Source organism: Notamacropus eugenii, chromosome 7 (assembly GCF_028372415.1).
Source record: "Notamacropus eugenii isolate mMacEug1 chromosome 7, mMacEug1.pri_v2, whole genome shotgun sequence".
Lineage (NCBI taxonomy): Eukaryota > Metazoa > Chordata > Mammalia > Diprotodontia > Macropodidae > Notamacropus > Notamacropus eugenii.
In genome coordinates this window covers 11,765,835-11,785,798 of record NC_092878.1, presented here as the reverse complement: position 1 = coordinate 11,785,798, position 19,964 = coordinate 11,765,835, and the positions used below count along the sequence as shown (strand labels likewise).

The window sequence follows — 19,964 nt, the reverse complement described above, 5'->3', positions numbered from 1 at the left end:
ATAAGCCTTTCCTACAACATGCCCAGAAACTGGTCATCCATTCTCTGCTTAAATACCTCCAGTGAAAAAGAATATATCCCTCCCCTGCCCTGAGGTAACCATTCTCTTCTTGGATACCTCTGGTAGGAGGCAGCTAGGTGGTGCAGTGGATAGACCACCAGTGCAGGAGTCAGGAGGACCTGAGTTCAAATTTCACCTCAGATACTTGACACTCACCAGCTGTGTGACCTTGAACAAGTCACTTAACCCCAATTACCTCATCCTGGGTCATGTCCAGTCATCCTGATGAATATCTGGTCACTGGATTCAGATGATTCTGGAGGAGAAGTGAGACTGGTGACCTGCACAGCCCTCCCTCACTTACAACAAAGTCAAGTGCAAATCATGTCATTATTTCTCTGATGGCATGGTCTTCTTTGGCAAAGAAGGATGAACACACACACACACACCTCTGGTAGGGAGTTTTTGATTACCTTGAGCTGAGATAACCCTCTCTGCAATTACTTCACACTGTTCTATAGCCTTCTCTTTGAGGATGTGTGTGAAAAATGATTTTTCTTAGTAATCATTATTTTGGAGACTCAAAGTTTCTCTCATCCTGCTTTCTTCCAAAGTTCAGGAGGACATTAAGAGCTAATCTAATGGCCCTATTCCTGCACGTTGTGTTGTCCAGACAGGTCTGGGGAAACATTGATTCCTTTGATATCAATGACATTAATTCTGCTCTCTCCTACTTCAAAAAGGGTCAGAACTAGCAACTTTGTCACCAAAGTCAATTCAGATATAAGCAAGGAGTATGAGAGGTAGACTGTGGGGAAGCCCTGGACCACTCTACAGTCATTACTGAGAAGGTTGCTGCTTGAGAGGTGGACGAAGGCCAAATGGGTGTATTGGATTGGCAGTGGCCAATCAGGCACTATGTATAACCCATCCCAAGGTGAGCAGGGGGAGCATTCCTTCATCAGATCATAGACTTTAGGGGCTGGCCAACCCAGTGCTTTTGTCTTAAAGTTGAAGAAACTGACTCCCAAATGTACCCAAATTACTTGTCCCAAGTCATGGAAGTAATAAAAGACAGGATTAGAACCTTGATCCTTTAACTCCAAAGTCAACATTCTTTTCACTTTACCATTTTTGACCATTCTTTCCACTTCATCAAAGTAGTACCTCTATGGTATGTGCTTAATTCCAACATGCCATGATATCAAGGCAGATGATAGAGAAACTGAGGTCTCTTTGACAAAGGTTAAATGACTAAGTACCACAAGACCCTCACTTCAATACAGCTCACTTCCCAGTGTATTGAACAATCTGAGTTGATGGCCACCCCTTGGGAACACCTACTTTTCAAAGAGCATATTAGTCTATTCCCCCACCCCCCAAACTAAGCCAGTTCTGGAATGGCCCTCTTATGGAGGGCCCTGTTGGGAACTGCAACTACCATGAAATGCATGTTGCCAACTTGAGAAAAATTATAAACGTGGAAACAATCTAATTTCATTTGTCTTTTCTTAGAACGAACTCAGAGAATGGTGGGCAAATTGCAAATTTTAGTCTTTGATCCTATACAGAACAGTGAAGGATATAACCATGTATTCTCCTCTATTTTGTAATGGTGTGACATTTTAGGTTAAAATTTTTTAATATATTTATAATTTATTGTGACATATAGTATAAGATGCTGGTCTATACTTTTTTCTTCCTAAATGCTTTACAGCTGTCCCAGAAATAAATTTTATTTTTTCCAATTGTTTGTGTCCTTGAGTTTAATGAATCCTGGAATATATGCATATCTATCCATCCATCCATTCACACACACACACACACACACACACAAATATAGTTTTCCTAGTCTATTCAACTGTTCTGCTTTTCAATTTTTTGACCAATACCAACACAAAGTAAGTGACAGTAGGGAGACCAGAAAGCTAGAGCTGGATATTTGCAATAGTAACTTCATGTATATTGGGGACAGAATAATAGCCAGTACATAATGACAGGGGCTTCTCCCAGGTGCATTGAAATTTGGGAGGTATTAACAAAGGTCATGCTCCCTTTGGAGAAACAACTAATCTCAGCACCTAGTTGGCAAGAATAATTAGTTAGACTAATAAGCTGGTAAGGCCCCATCTTGTTGTATTAGAAGGCAAATAACTGTTACGTTTCAAATGAGCTACCATTCTGAACACATATGTATAATTTAACTTGAAGAACATATTTTCTTATAGGAGATTTCAAGTAAAGATAGAGATATGTGTTTTACCATACATACACACACACAGATATACTATAATAATTCACATACTAAATATTTAATAGCATATATATGTATGCATATGGACACTTATACAGCAATACTTTTTGCAAGTTTGCTGCATTATTGAAGAATATTTTCAGTATAGACCTCCCAACCTTTGAATTTTATGCAACCTTTAAATTTTATAAGATAAATAAATGTCTGCAAGGTCATGTAAGTAACAAACTGTCCCTCTATCTCACCTTACATACATATTGCATGGACTACGTATATCCTTCAAAGCTTTCTCATTTTCCATCCCTCTTCTTACCACTCCACCCAAGCCAATTACAATTGACAAAGATGCCAAGGCGCAAATTTACAAGTCTAGGCAAAAGATAGCATCTCATCTCTTTGTCAGTTAGAACTGTGGAAAGCAAAGAAATTAAGAAGCAAACGTCCTCACCCTCCACCTCCCGCCTCCCAAATATAAAAGCAAAATGTAAATTTTCTTTTCTCATGAACACGTGCTTTGCATTGGCCTGGAATTGCACAGGTTTAGAGTTAACATGCTCAATGGAGGGAATTTGAAATGCACATAATCAGGGACCAAAGAAAGCCCTATTTTACCTTAATTAAGGGCCAGTTAACTGTGGAATAAGTGGTATTTGATATGTCACTGAATTAAAGGAGACCAAAAGTCCACACAGACTCATATCATGTTATTTCCATGCTGCTAGGAGCATGGCATGTTGGAGTTAGGTACACACCATAAAGGTACTGCATTGGTAAGAATGTTAAAAATGGTGAAGTGAAAAGAATGCTGACTTTGGAGTTAAAAGAGCAAGGTTGCAATCCTGCCATTTACTACTTCTGTGATTTTGAACAAATAATTTAACCTCTTTAGGAGTCAATTTCCTAAATTTCAAAATAAGAGCATTGGACTGACTAGCCTCTAAAATCTATGATCTGATGAGGGAATGCCACCCTGCTCACTTTGGGGTGAGCCATGCATAGTGCCTCATTGGCCAATCCAACGTGTGAGTGTTTGTCTTTCTTTGCCAAAGAAGATCATGCCATGACTTGCATTTGATTTTGTTTTGAGTGAGGGAGGGCTGTGCAGGTCATCAGCCTCACTTCTCCTCCAGAGTCATCTGAATCCAGTGACCAGATATTCATTAGGATGACTGGAGATGACCCAGGATGAGGTAATTGGGGTTAAGTGACTTGCCCAAGGTCACACAGCTAGTGAGTGTCAAGTGTCTGAGGTGAGATTTGAACTCAGGTCCTCCTGACTCCTGCACTGGTGGTCTATCCACTGCACCACCTAGCTGCCCCAATCCAATGTACCCATTTGACCTTCCCCCACCTCTCACTGTGGCCACCTCCCCAGTAATGACTGTGCAGTGGTCCAGGGTTTCTCCACACTCTGTTTCCCCTACACCTTATTTATATCTGGATTGACCTTGGTGACAAAGTTGCTAGTTATGGCTCTTTTGGAAGTAGGAGACAGCGGAATCATTCCATACATAGCACCTGCTCCCTGCCTTTTCTCTACCCTCAAAAAAGAACTCACTTAGAAGAGGCCCTGAACATGGAATACAAACTCAGTAGGTAATTAAATATAATTAGATAATTTTATTTTGGCTTGTGCAGTGACTTCTGTTTGCCTTAGGGTGAGTCAGCAAGGTGCTAATTCTCAGTTAAAGACTTCTATCTAGGTTATATTGTCTAATCTCCAGAAAAAGCTGAAGTCAGTCAGAAATAGATTAAGCTTCAATCATGAGCTTCCTTAGCAAATAAACTCACCAGCTCAGCAAACACATTTGGCAAACAGTTTACCATAGAATTTTACTAAAAATTTAGTCAAATGGAGTCACCACAGAGGGACAGAAACAGAGACTAAGAGATAGAGGCAGATGAGAGGAGAGATAAAGATAGATACAGAGGCAAAAAGAAGGAAGGTCAGTAAAAGGGAGGGGGAGAGAAAACAGGGAGGGGAGGGAGAAGAACAGGAGGTGGGAGGAAGAGAGAAGGGGAGGCAGGGAGGGGGAAGATGGCAATCACATTTCAATTAAGTACAAGTAAAAAAGTTTTGCAGTGACTTCCTGGAAGCATGCAATGTTTGTGCCTCTCCCAAAGCTAAGTGAAACTTCCAGATGCACGAAGTACAAATTGGTGTTCATCTCATGGGAAATGATAGGGCTGGAGGGATGCAGATCTGTTTCCCAGATGACAAGAGAGCATCCTGTTTTCTTTGAAAGAATGACAATAATGCTTCAAGGAATAAATAAAGGAGGAAAAGCATGTGAAGATGCAGGGAGACATACTTCTCTGGACTGGGAATATGTGAGGGTAAAATAAGCATGACATATGGAAGGAAAGAAAGAATTCCTTAATATTTGGAGCTGAGTAATAAGTATGATTCTTTTAGAGCTGGACTATCTTAGAATCACACAATTTGAGAATTGGAAAGGGTCTCAGCAGTCATTCAGTCCAATCCATACATGAGAAAAATCCCCAATGAAACCCAACTTATAAATGACTCAGCTTTTGCTTGAAGGAGGGAATAAATTCTTCAAGTTATTTCAAGTAAATTTGGGGCTATCTCAAGGAATGGCAATATGAGTTGATAGACTCCTTGAAGTCCATCAGATCATAGGATAAAGTTGAAAGGGACACCAGTGGCCCTCTAGCACAACCACCATGTTTTTAAGATGAATAAACTGAGACCTACAGAAGTTACATGATTCGTTCAAGGTACAGGTAGGAAGAATCAGAGACAAAATTTGAACCAAGACCTTGCAAATCCAGAATTAGTGTTCTTTCCAATAAAATATAATGCCTCTCTCTCAGAGAAAAATCTTAGAATCAGTTTGAAAGCTGCACAACACCTTAAGAGTCTTTACATGAAAGAAAACTTGAGATACAGGGTGGTGAAATGACTTGCCTACAGTCATACAGGGAGTAAAAAAAAGTTATGATTTGAACCCAATCCCTCAGAACATAAAGTTGGTGTTCTTTCCATTGTGTCCTGATCTGGCTCTGGTTTAGGGCAAAGTCATAGTAAACCAAGTCTGACAGACAGCCATGACTGATCTGTTTAGAAATTCAGGCAAGAGTGTGTCCAAGAAATTTGGCCCCTAGAGGGTGACGTTACACTAATGGCACTTTACTCTTGTAACTGCTCAGCACCAGTCAGTTGGAGTCTTATGTCCCTGCAGCTCTCTAAAGTGCTCAGACTAAACACTCTACAGATAACTTGAGGACCAGAGGAAGTCTAAAGACAGAAGGCAACTTAGGTCACTGAAAGAGCCTCTGCCAAACCAGATCCTGAAAGGAGGACAATCAAGGGCAGATGCTAGTACAGAATATTCCCCATCCCAGCCTGTCCCAGGTCTCCAGCTTCCATACACACACTGTGTGAAGGTGAGCCTAGTAGAAGGGACCCCAGCTCCTTCACTGCTCAGCCATGGTCGATGGGTCCATCCCCGCACTAATGCTGGTCTTCATGCTCAGTGAGTAGCATTTCCATTAATTTGCATTCTTCTTCTTTTTCTCTAGTTGTCATATGTATAGAAAACTTTGAGTTCAGTAGGACAGTCTTGGACCAATTTTTCTGATACTGCTTAATTTTACAGGAGGAACAGGAGCTCAGTCTGTGACTCAGCCTGAAGACCAGGTCACTGTCTCTGAAGGGGATCCACTGGAGCTGAAATGCACTTACTCATATGAGCTAACTGTGTATCTCTACTGGTATGTCCAGTATCCTGACCAAGGACTCCAGTTAATCTTGAAATACATATCAGGGAACACCGTCGTTAAAGGTATCAAAGGTTTTGAAGCAGAATTTAACAAGAGCAAAACCTCCTTCCATCTGAAGAAATTCTCAGCCCAAGGGAGTGACTCGGCTCGGTACTTCTGTGCTGTGAGTGCACAGTGAAGGATTCTTCAGGGGAAGCTGATCACAAACCTCTTGAGATGCTGTGGCTTTCAATGGCATATACTGTCAAATCTCATATACAGTTCCCTATTGTGTGCAGACAGCAGTGCAGGAGGGTGGAGCCTTCAGAAATAGCTGAATTTGTATTCACATTCAAAGCCGTTCTGTAGACACAGGAAGTTCAAAATAAAATTAAGAAAAGCCCTCCCATTGCTATAGCACCTGTGCCAGTCAACAAATGCACAATCATCTCCCTAAACCTAAAAGGTAGACAAATATTTTCTGCTTCTTCCCCTGAAGAAGAATGCCTTTTGCTTCCTGAAGGATTCTTATTTCCCTGGGATTTGGTAGATCTGTGAGTGAGGAAGGAAATAGATTTGGGAACTGGCTTCCTAGTATGGACAAACACTTTCTGAATGATGGGGGCATGACCTTAAGTGGGATAGTCATAGAAGAATTTGGTTCTTGAAGGTAGCCATGTAAATTGTGATGAAGGTGGGGTGAAATTTTCTTTTCCTTTTTTCCTTTCTTTCCCCATCAATGCAACAAAGACAATAAAATAGGTTTTTATTCTGGGGGATCATAGCTAGTTGCAATTGTCTCAGAATTAAAGAGCTGCAAGAGACTTTGGTGACCATCTAATTCAACCCCTACATGGAAAGAATTTCCATTACAACATACTTGACAAGTAAGAAGTCCAGTAGCCTCTGCTAGAAGATAAAAAATTCTCACCCAGTCAACAATTCTTAATTAATTGAAAATGTCATCTGAATAGGGAAAAATACACGAGGAAAATCACCTTCTTATTCCCAGAATCCATTCATCTCAAAGCAGTCTATGATCACATTAGCTTTTTTGGCTGTTAAATAAAACTGTTGACCCATACTGAGCTTGTATTCCACTGGAATCCCAGACACACAGTCATGTGTATGTATTATGTAAGCAGTACAGGTCTCAGAACAGATGTGTGGTATGATCCAATGGAGACCCCCTTTGAGAGTTATATCAAAATATTAATGACTACTCCTTGAATCCAATCAATCACACAGTTCTGAAGTCATTGAAATCTGCTATTGTCCAGCATGTGTTTGTGTATCTGGGATTTCAGTGGAATACACACATATACATTAAACAAGCAGTACAGGTATGAGAACAGATGTGTGATGTGCTCCAGTGGAGAGCCCCTTTCAGTTGGATATCACACCATTAATTACTCTTTGAATGAAGTCAGTGACACAGTTCTGAATTCATCTAAATCTGCCATGATCTGGCCTATGTATCTCCGCATTTTCTGCTAGAAGCATGGGAGATATTTCATGAAATGCTTTGCAAAAATCTAAGTAAATAATTTTCTCATATCCTATGATCCATCAGGACCTTAATAGAATTGTCAAAAACAAAAAAAAAAAGGAAAGCTCATTCTAGCATGACCTATGCTTACGGAGCCATAATAGTTCCTGTAATCATTCTTAACTTTTCTAGGTGCTCACTAAAACTCACTTCAGTGCTACATTCTAGAATTTTCCCAGCAATCAAAATCAAGCTCACTGCTTCTTCCATTATGAGTTCCAAACTGAAGCTCATTATATTTCTCCCTCAATTCTAACCTCATTCTAACTTGTATGTGTCTGTAGTGAGTTTTGCAATACATCTTATCATTCAGGTTCATTACTGAAGAGTTCACATATATGATTGCATATATACATGTACATACATGTCTACTACACATAGACATACGTGTGTAATTTATATAATGTTTTACAGTTTGCAAATCACTTTGCAAATATTGTCTCATTTTACGCTCACAACAATACTGAGAGAAAGGTATTACTATTGTCTTCATTTGAGAGTTCAAGAAACTGAGACACATGGAGATTAAGTGACTTTTCCAGGCTCACACAGTCAGTAACTGTCCAAGAGTATATAGATTTGTACTCGGGTTTTCATGACTTTAGGTTGAACATTTTATCCCCTGTGCCACCTAACTGCCATACCAAGTCAAATGTAGGATTTTGTTGATTCTGCCTCCTCGACGTTTTTCTCATCTATCTTTTTCTCTCCATTCACACCACAGCCATAGTTTAGGCTCTCATTACCTGTAGTAAGAACTCTTACAATATTCACTTAACTGGTCTCTCTATGACATGTCTTTTCCCCTCTAAACTCACAAGGCTGACACAAAGACTAGGACTGTCCAGCTATGGATTGCCCACTTATGTTCAGGAAAGAGATGAAGTAAACTAAAATGACACAAAACCAGGGTCTGTTCTAGGCCAGTACATGTGCTCTCCATGCATGTTCAAGCAGTAAACATTCTTTGAGGTTAAGGGAAGGAGCCTGGGCCTGATCTCCACAGGGTCCTCTCACTGGGGGAGGGGACAAGGAGAGAGAGAGAGAAGGAGACGGAGAGAGAGAGAGATCATATTCCAGTCAAGTATAAGCAAAAGCATTTTCAGTGACTTTCTGAAAGTATCCAATGTTTACATTTCTCCCAAGGATAAGTGAAACTTCCATAAGCACAGTGTACAAATTGGTCTCTATCTGTGGGGAAATGACAGGAGTGGAGGAATGCAGATCTATTCCCCTGATTATAAAGGAGAATAAAGTTTTCTTTGAAGGAACGCAAATAATACTTCAAGGAAGAAATGAAACAGGAAAAGGAAGTGAAGATATATAGAGACATATGTCTCTGGATTGGGAATATATGAGCATGAAATAAGCATGACACATGGAAGAAATAGAGGAAGAGGAGAATTCTTTAATATTTGGAGCTGGGTAATAGGTATGATGCTTTAAGAGCTGAGCTCTCTTAGAATCACTCAATTTCAGAATGGGAAAAGGCCTCAGCAGACATCCAGTCCAACCCATATATAAGAAACATTCCAAATATCACCTAACTTATAAATGACTCAGCTTTTGCTTGAAGGCAGGAATAATTTCAAGTTATTCAATGTAAATTTGGGGCTATCCCAAAGAATGGTCAGTTGAGTGGATAGACTCCTTGAGGTTGATGGGATCATAGGAGAGAGTTGAAAGGGCGATCAGAAGACCTCTAGCACAACTACCATGTTTTTAAGATGAAGAATCTTGTCCAAGGTCACACAAGTAGGACATATCAGAGACAAAACTGGAACCCAGGACTCCCAACTCCAGAATTACTGTTCTCTCCATTATCATATAATGCTTCTCCCTCAGGGAGAAATTCTAATATCAGACTGAAAGCTACAGGAGACCTGAAGAGTCTTTTACATGAAAAAAAACTGAGACACAGGGTGGTGAAATGACTAGACTACAGTCATACAGGTAGGAAATAATAGAGTTTTGACTATAGAGTTAGCGTTCTATCCTTTGGGTCCTGATTTGATTCTAAGGCAAAGTCATCATAAAGCAAGTCTGACAGACAGCCATGGTTGAGCTGCTTAGTAACTCTAGACAGAAGGTGTGAAGATGGGAGGGGAAGGGCTTTTGTCCAGGAAATTTGAGATGCTCCGTATTTCTGGACTTGGCCTCTAGAGGGTGATGTTACACTAAAGGCACTTTACTCTTTTAACTGCTCAGCACCACTCAGTAGGAGTCTTCTGTCCCTGCAGCTCTCCAAAGTGCTCAGACTAAACACTCTTCAGATACCTTGAGGACCAGTTGGAGACTAAAGTCACAAGGTAATTAGGTCACTGAAAGAGCCTCTGCCAAACCAGGCTCTGAAAGGAGGACCATCAAGGGCAGATGCTAGTACAGAATATTCCCCATCCCAGCCCGTCCCAGGTCTCCAGCATCCATACACACATTGTGTGAAGGTGAGACTAGAAGAAGGTACCCCATCTCCTTCACTGCTCAGCCATGGTCTGTGTATCCATCCCAGAACTAATGCTGGTCTTCATTCTCAGTGAGTAGCATTTCCATTAATTTGCGTTCTTCTTCTTCTTCTCTAGTTTGTCATATGTATAGAAAAACTTTGAGTTCAGTAGGACAATCTCGGACCAATTTTTCTGATACTGCTTAATTTTACAGGAGGAACAGGAGCTCAATCTGTGACTCAGCCTGAAGACCAGGTCACTGTCTCTGAAAGGGATCCACTGGAGCTGAAATGCACCTACTCATATGGGGGAACTGTGTATCTCTTCTGGTATGTCCAGTATCCTGACCAAGGACTCCATTTAATCTTGAAATATATATCAGGCAGCACCCTCGTTAAAGGTATCAAAGGTTTTGAAGCAGAATTTAACAAGAGCAAAACCTCTTTCCACCTGAAGAAATTCTCAGCCCAAGGGAGTGACTCAGCTCGGTACTTCTGCGCTGTGAGTGCACAGTGAAGGATCCTCCAGAGGAAGCTGAACACAAACCTCTTGAGATGCTGTGCCTTTCAATGAACCAAATTCATGTACTGTCATATGTCATGTGCAGTTCCCCATTCTGTGCAGACAGCAGTCCAGGGAGGGTGGAACCTTCAGAAATAACTGAATTTGTGTTCCCTTTCAGAGTCACTTTATAGACACAGTAATTTCAAAACAAAATAAAAAAGCCCTCCCATTCCTTCATCACCTGTGTCAGTCAACAAATGAGCAATCATCTCTCTAAACCTAAAAGGTAGACAAAGATTTTCTGCTTATTGCCCTAAAGCATAATGCCTTCTACTACTGGAAGGATCCTTATTTTCCAGCGATTTAGTGGATCTGTGAGCAAGGAAAGAAATAGAATTGAGAAAAGGCTGTCTGGATGGACAAATGTTTGCTGAATTATGGGAGCATGACCTTAAGTGGTATGATGATAGAAGAAGCTGGTTCCTAGAGGTAGCCATACAAGCTGTGATGAAGTCAGGGTGGGGAGAGGACGGACAAGTTTTCTTTTCTTTATTTCCTTTCTTTCTCTTCTAATACAACAGAGACAACATAAAAGGCTTCTATTCTTGGGGATCATAGGAAGGTGAATTTTTTCCTGCAGTTGTCTCAGGATTTAAGAGTTGCAAGAGACTTTGGTGACCATCTAATCCAACCCCTACATGGAAGATATTACAATGTAATTGAGAAGTAAGAAGTCTGATATTTTCTGCTAGAAGATTATGCATCAATTCTCACCACTCTACAATTCCTCCATCAACCTAAAATGTTACCTGGACAAAAATTCTGCAAAGTATATCCTTTCCCAACTCCTTCCCTCCCTCCTCTCAATGAGATTCACCCATACTCCCAGGAGAAGATATCCTAATTCAAAAAAGATAGCCTTCCAGGTGAAATTCAGATACACATATGTCTATACACACACATACACATGTACATAGTTGAACTTAGCATATATATGTATATCTGCACTTTGCACATAACAAATGCTTAATAAATGCTTTTTCATTCGTTCTTATGTAAGTAGATGGGGATAAAAATAGGGATAGAGAGTATACCTGACATTTCATTGGTTTTTGTTGGGTCATTTCAGTTGTGTCTGATTCTTCCTGATCACATTTAGGGTTTTCTTGCGAAAATACTGGAGTTGTTTGCCATTTCCTTCTCCAGTTGATTTTTATAAATAAGGAAAGTGAGGCAACCAGGGTTATGTGACTTGCCTAGGGTCACATGGCTAGTAAGCGTCTGAGGCTGGATTTGAATTCAAGTCTTCTTGATTGCAAACCTGGTGCCCTTCATTGGTATAGGTAACTTCTAGAGGAGGAAATTTCCTCCACAATGCGGTCAACACCTTCTCTGCAACTATGAGTTTTAAGGAGTTGTCTAGAGCCTTTAGAGGTGAAGTAATTTGTCCAGGAATATTCTGATCAGCCAGTCTGATCAGAGGAAGCACTTGAATGCAGGACTTCCTAGCTTCAAGATTTGCTCTCTATTAATTACTCTATGTTACTTTTCATGTAAGCAGATATATAGCTAAAAATATACACACACCTCAGCATCTATATGTATGTACACGTTATATGTATATATATATATATATATATATCATCCACTGAAATATATGCAAATGTTTCTTGACCTTCCCTTAAATAACTCCTTTTCATTTAAAAAAAATTTCACATGTGAAGAAATGATATATTATTAGTATCAGTGGATTATTGAAACACAAAATGACAAAAAGAGATAAAGAATTTAGTCATTTAAAAAACTAATTTGTATTCATCACACCATCATCTAGATATATTTTAAAAATAGTCATACATTTATTACCAAGTGTAGTGTGGTGGAAATGATGCTGAACTTTGCATTAGGAGAGACCTGATTCGAAATCCTCCTTGCTAGCAAGTACTAGTTTTATGACCGTGGGCTAGCCACACCTGGAGAACCTGTGTCCTCAAACCAGACGTTGTCTGAAGTTTGGATTCTGTCAAAGGGCCACACATGAGGACCTAGTTGGCCACATGTGGCCTTAACATTATAATAATAATAATATTTACGGCAGAGCAGACCTTAAGTAATTCAGGGACAGTTTTTAAGGAAGACAGAGATTAAAAGAAAAATATGACAAATGTCTCCCTAGGAAAGTTTGTGGTCTAATTTGGGGAAAATGTCATGGGAATGTAGCCTCTACTGGCATAGGAGTACTGAAGGGAGAGTATTCTGATAAACCACAGCATTTTAGAATTGGAAGCCATCTCAATAACTATCTATTCAATGACCTACCTCTCCCCAAAAGAAAACCCCACTCTGGGATTCTTGCTTAGGAGTCATCTGGCCTCTGCTTCAAATTCTCCATTAGAATGAAGTAGGGAACACATTTACGGATAATTAGTTGTTCAGAAGTATTTTCTTAACATCAAGACTAATGTGGCTCTTTGAAATTTCATCTCAGTGTTCTTGTTTTCCATGTATGGGACCTAAGAGATCAAGTCTAATTCTTTCTCTATATGTTAACTTTAAAAATTCTTAAGGATGTTTACCATGGCCCACTCCTATATCTCTTCTTCTCCAAGCAAACCATCCCCAACTCTGTTAACTGATTTTCAGAAAATAGGGGGACAAGGCTTTGCCTTATCCTGGTTGCCTTTCTCTGGATGTTGCTCAGGTTAAGAATGCTGAAACTTTGGCAACTAGATCTTTACCACAATACTGACAATGGGGTTTGAATAGGGACGAACACAGGAGAAAAATCACCTCCTTCATCCTAGAAGTCATTTATCTCAATGCAGTCCATGATCTCATTAGCTTGTTTGGCTGCTAAATAAAACTATTGACCCATACTGAGCTTGTATTTCACTGAAATTCCAGGTACGAACACATGTGTACATATTATGTAAGCATCACGGGCTGAGAACAGATGTGTGGTGTGATCCAATGGAGACCCCCTTTGAGGGTGATATTAAAATATTAATGATGACTCTTTGAATCCAACAAATCACACAATTCTGAAGTCATCTAAATCTGCTGTCATCCCGCCTATGTATCTCCATATTTTCTGCTAGAAGCATGAGATGTTTTATCAAATGCTTTGCAAAATCTAAGCAAATTATTTTCTCCTATCTTATGATCCCTCAGAAACTTAATAGACTTGTCAAAAAAGCAAGAAAGCTAATTCTGGCATGACTTAACATTATGGAGCCATAATTGTTTTTTTGTGATCATTGCTGTCTTCTGTAGGTGCTCACCAAAACACACTTCAGTCATACATTCCAGAATTTTTCCAGCTATCAAAATCAAGCTCACTGCTTCTCCCTTTATGGGTCCCATACCCAGGCTCATTGTATTTCTCCCTCAACTCTCTCTTCATTCCACCTTCCACATGTCTGTAGTACATACAGCAATTCATTTTATCATTCAGGTTCATTACCTAAGAGTTCACACACATGATTACATACATACAAATACATATATATTGTATATGATATATCTATATAGTTTACGTAATTCTTTAAGGTTCAAAATCACTTTACAAAAATTGTCTCATTTTATGCTCCTAACAACATTGAAGGACAGGTCCTATAGTCTTCATTTTATGGTTGATGAAACTGAGGCATGTGTAGATTAAATGATTTTCCAAGGCTCACACAGACAGTCCATTTCCAAGAATAGATTTGTACTCAGGTTTTCTGACTCCAGTTCCAATGCTTTATCCACTGGGACCTAACTGCCATATCTAGCCAAATGCAGAATTTTGTTCATTCTAACTCCTCAACATTTTAACTCATCTTTTCTTTTTCTCTCCATTCACACCAAAACTATAATTTAGGCTTTCATTACCTCTTGTAAGAACTCTCACAATACCCACTTAACTCATCTCTCTGTGACCAGTATTCTCTCCTCTAAACTCATAAGGCTGCCACAAAGACTAGGGTGTCCAGCTGTGGATTGCCCAGTTATGATCAGGAAAGAGATGAAGTAAAAGAAAATGACACAAAACCAGAGACTGCCCTTGGCCAGTACATGTGGTCTCTATGCATGTGCAAGTAGTAGGCATTCTTTGAGGTTGGGGAAGTTTTCTGAGCATGACCTCTGCAGGGTTGCCTGACTGGGGCTAGGGAGAGTGGGAGAGAGAGAGAGAGAGAGAGAGAGAGAGAGAGAGAGAGAGAGAGAGAGAGAGAGAGAGAGAGAGAGAAAGAAAGAGAGAGAGAGAGAGAAAGAAAGAGAGAGAGAGAGAGAGAGAGAGGAGGGGTGGGGGTGAGGATTACATTTCAATCAAATACAAGTAAAAGTGCTTTTCAGTGACTTCTTGAAAGCATCCAAAGTTTGTGTTTCTCCCAAGCTAAAGTGAAACGTACATGTGCACAAAGCACAAATTGGTTTCCATCTCTGGAGAAATGATAGGGCTGGAAGGATACATATCTATTCCCCACATTGTAAGGGAGACTGAAGTTTTCTTTGAAAGAAAGCAAATAATGCTTCAAGGAAGAAATAAAGCAGGAAAAAGATGTGAAGATGCACAGAGACAGACTTCTCTGGACTGAGAATATGTGAGGGTAAAATGAGCATGACACATGGAAGGAATAGAGGAGCAAGAAAATTGTTGAATATTTGAGCTGTGTAATAGGTATGATTCTTTTAGGGCTGGACTCCATCAGAATCCCACAATTTGAGAACTAGAAAAGGCCTCAGCAGCCTTGTAGTCCAACGCATATATGAGAAAAATCCCAAATGTCACCTAATTTATAAATGACCCAGCCCTTGTTTGAAGGAAGTAATAACTTCAACTTATTCCAAGTAAATTTGGGGGTATCCAAAGACTTCTAAGAGGAGTTGATAAAGTCTTTGAGGTCGATAGGATCATAGCATAGAGGATCATCAGAGGTCTTCTGGAACAACTACAATGTTTTCAAACTGAAGAAACTTGTTCAAGATAATGCAGGTGTGATGTATGAGAGACAAAATTGAAATCCAGGTCGTCTATCTCCAGAATTAGTGTTCTTTCCACGATCATATAATGCCTCTCTCTCAGGGAGAAATCCTAGAATCAGAATGAAAGCTACAGGAGGCCTGAACAGTCTTTCAGGTGAAAGAAAACTGAGACACAGGGTGGTGAAATGACTTACTTGCCTATAGTCATACACCTAGTAAAATAAATAATTCTGATCTGAGCCCAAATCCTCTGACTCTCGAGTTAGTGTTCTATCCTTTGTGTCCTGATCTGAGTCTGGTTTAGGGCAAAGTCATAGAAAGTCAAGTCTGACAGACAGCCATGGTGAAGCAGCTTGGTAATTCAGGCTAGAGTGTGAAGGGAGGCAGGGAAAGGCTTTTGTCTAGGAAATTTGAGATGCTCCATGTTTCTGGGCTTGGCCTCTAGAGGGTGATGTTACACTGAAGGCACTTTACTCTCCTAACTACTCAGCACCAATCGGTAGGAATCTTTTGTCCCTGCAGCTCTCTAAAGTGTTCAGACTACATACTCTCCAGATACCTTGAGGAACAGTGGGAGACTAAAGCCAAAAGGCGACTTAGGTCACTGAAAGAGCCTCTGCCAAACCAGGCTCTGAAAGGAGGACCATCAAGGGCAGATGCTAGTACAGAATATTCCCCATCCCTGCCTGTCCCTGGTCTCCAGCATCCAAACACACATTGTGTGAAGGTGAGCCTAGTAGAAGAAACCTCAGCTCCTTCACTGCTCAGCCATGGTCCGAGGGTCCATCCCAGCACTAATGCTGGTCTTCATTCTCAGTGAGTAGCATTTCCTTTAATTTGCATTCTTCTTCTTCTGCTCTAGTTGTCATACGTATAGAAAAACTTTGACTTCAGCAGGACAGTGTTGGACGAATTTCTTTGATGCTGCATTAATTTTACAGGAGGAACAGGAGCTCAGTCTGTGACTCAGCCCAAAGACCAGGTCACTGTCTCTGAAGGGGATCCACTGGAGCTGAAATGCACTTACTCATATGGGGGAACTGTGTATCTCTACTGGTATGTCCAGTATCCTAACCAAGGACTCCAGCTGCTCTTGAAATACATATCAGGGAACAACCTCGTTAAAGGCATCAAAGGTTTTGAAGCAGAATTTAACAAGAGCCAAACCTCCTTCCACCTAAAGAAACTCTTAGCCCAAGAAAGTGACTCAGCTCGGTACTTCTGTGCTTTGGATGCACAGTGAAGGATCCCCCAGAGGAAGCTGAACACAAACCTCTTGAGATGTTGTGGCTTTTAATGAAACCAAATTCATATACTGTCATATGCAGTTCCCCATTCTGTGCAGACAGCAGTGGGGTGGAGTATTCATAAATAGCTGAATTTGCATTCCCTTTCAGAGTCACTTTATAGACATAGGAACTTCAAAACAAAATAAAAAAGCCCTCCCATTTCTGTATCACCTATATCAGTTAACAAATGATCTCTCTCTAAACATAAATCAAATCATCTCTCTAAACCTAAAAGGTAGACAAAGATTTTCTCCTTATTTCCATAAAGAATAATACATTCCACTACCTGAAAGATTTTTATTTCCCAGTTGTTTGGTGGATTTGTGAGCAAGGAAGGAAATAGAATTGGAAACAGGCTGCCTGGGTGGACAAATCCTTGCTGAATTATGGGGGCATGAACTTAAGTGGGATGGTCATAGAAGAATGTGGTGCCTAGAGCTAGCTATACAAGTTGTGATGAAGTCAGGGTGGGGAGAGGAGAGGCAAATTTTCTTTATTTCCTTTCTTTCTCCACTAATCCAAAAAAGACAATATGTTAGGCGTCTATTCTCACGGATCATAGGAAATTGAGTATATTCCTGCAATTGTCTCAGGATTTAAGCGTTCCAAGAGACTTTGATATCCATTCAATCCAACCCCTACATGGAAGATATAACAATGTACTTGAGAAATAAGAAGTCTAGTAGTTTCTGCTAGAAGATTATCAATTCTCACCCATTCCACAATTTTTCCATCAACCTAAAATATTATCTGCACAAAAATCCTGCAAAGTATATCCTCTCCCAACTCCTTCCCTCCCTCCTCTTAATGAGATTCACCCATACTCCCAGGACAAGATATCCTAATGCAAAGAAGATAGTCCTTCCGGGTGAAATTCAGGTATACACACATATATCTATACACACACACACACACACACACACACACATAGTTAGACTTAAAATATATATGTATATATGTACTTGGCACATATGAAATGCTAAATGAATACATTATCCTTAACTCATATGTAAGTAGATGGGGATAGGCACTATACCTGTGATTCCATTGGAGCTTTGTTTTTGTTGAGTCATTTCAGTTGTGTCTCTCTCTTCGTGATCACATTTAGGGTTTTCTTGCAAAAATACTGGAGTACTTTGACATTTCCATCTCCAGCTCATTTGTATAAATGAGGAAAGTGAGACAACCAGGCTTATGTGACTTGCCCAGGGTCACATGGCTAGTAAATGTCTGAGACTGGATTTGAATTTGTCTTCCTGATTGCAAGCCTGCTGCCCTTCACCGGTGTAGGTGACTTCTAGATGAGAACATTTCCCCCACAACGCAGGTCAACACACTCTCTGCAACTCTGAGTTTTAAGGAATTGTGTAGACCCCTTAGACATGAAATAACTTGCCCAGGAATATTTTGATCAACCAGTCTGGTCAGAGGGAACACTTGAACCAGGTCTTCCCAGCTTCAAGATTTACTCTCTATTAATTACTCTATGTAACCTTTCATGTAAGCAGATATATAGGTAAAAATATACATACACCTCAGTGTATATATGGATATATAGATGACATGAATGTTGTCCACTGAAATATATGCAAATATTTCTTGACCTTCCTTTAAATGACTCCTTTTTATTTAAAAAAAATTTCTCATGTGAAGAAAAGAGAACAGATACACTGTTAGTATCAGTGGAATATGAAAACACAAAACGGCATAAAGGAACTAAGAATTTAGTTATATAAAAAACTAATTTGTATTCATCACACGATCATATAGACAAATTTAAAAATAGTCATACATTTATTGCCAATGCAGTGTGGTAGAAAGGGTGTTGAACTTTGAATTAGGAGAGGTCTAGGTTGAAATCCTCCTTGCTAGCAAGTACTAGTTTTATGTCCATAGGCTAGTCAGGGATGGAGAACCTGTGGCCTCCAACAGAATGTTCTCTGAAGTTTGGATTCAGTCAAAGGGCCACACTTGAGGACCTAGAGGACCACATGTGCCCTTGAGGCCAAAGGTTCCCCCTCCAAACTTCCGCCAATCACAGAATGATTTGGATTTCTCTTTCCACATATGTAAAATGGAGGCAATGAAACCTGTAGTATTTACTTCCTAAGGTTGTCACGATAATCAAATGAGGGGATGAGCATGAAGGGTTGTGCAAACCTTAAAGTGTTATATAAATGTTGGCTACTATGACTTATTCAGTCTAAGCAAGTTATGTTTTCTTCTTTATTGTACTCAAAATCATGTGGTATTAGAGTTGATTGAAAGGACTAGAAATATTTACCCTGGAGAAGAGAGGACTCAGTCATTCCAATATTGGAATGGCTCTCATTGGGAAGAGACATTAGAGTTAAGTTGTTTGGTCTCAAAGGGTAGACCTAATAGCAAAGTTTAGAAGTTACAAAGAAGTCCATTTAAACATCCCTTTCCAGGCAGCACTCCTGACTCTGGAATATCTCTACTTTGCCCCCAAAACTTCCTCAGCCTGAAAATTCACTCTAGCCCTGGACTCCTCACCATCCAACCCCTATGGCCACTTCCTCTGATTGTCTGGTTCTTGCCAGAGCTTCCATTTTTAAGAGCATGTCAGGCTATTCATTCTGCTCCAGCTGGCACTCCTGAATCTCCAGATTCTCTTTCATGCCCTTGTGAATGGTGTCTTCATTTCTTCACCTCTCAGTATATTGGAGATCATGTTAAGAATAAGTTGCCGAAGAGGTGATGATCTGCATTTCTAGAAGGAATTTTGTCGCTCTGAGTTCCCTATATTAATAAACACACAAGACTTGTTGATGATAATGAGGGTGGTGATGACACCTGGCATTCATGTGGTATTTTCAGTTCTGTGAAATTCTTTTTTTTTTTTAATTAAACTTTTAACATTTATTTTCACACAATTTTGGGTTACAAATTTTCTCCCCTTTTTTCCCCCTCCCCCCCCCAGACCCAAGTTTTCTAATTGCCCCTGTGACCTATCTCCTCTCTCCTCTATCCTCCCTCCCTGCCCTTGTCTCCGTCTTCTCTTTTGTCCTGTAGGGCCAGATAGCTTTCTTGACCCCTTAACCTGTATTTCTTGTTACCCAGTGGTAAGAACATTACATTTGGTCCTAACACTTTGAGTTCCAACTTCTTTAGCTCCCTCCCTCTCCACCCCTTCCCCTTGGAAGACAGGCAGTTCAATATAGGCCACATCTGTTTAGTTTTGCAAATGATTTCCATACTAGTTGTGTTGT

At 40.1% G+C, this 19,964-nt stretch overlaps 2 gene segments (V, D, J or C); both read left to right on the top strand.

The window, feature by feature from the left end:
• The first annotated feature begins 5,708 nt into the window (after positions 1–5,708).
• On the top strand, positions 5,709–6,179 carry LOC140514015 (T cell receptor alpha variable 8-6-like). The segment is given in 2 exon segments: positions 5,709–5,754; positions 5,878–6,179. Coding segments are annotated over 2 exon segments (348 nt in total).
• A 10,033-nt stretch (positions 6,180–16,212) lies between these two features.
• On the top strand, positions 16,213–16,685 carry LOC140514014 (T cell receptor alpha variable 3-like). The segment is given in 2 exon segments: positions 16,213–16,258; positions 16,384–16,685. Coding segments are annotated over 2 exon segments (348 nt in total).
• Positions 16,686–19,964: the final 3,279 nt, after the last annotated feature.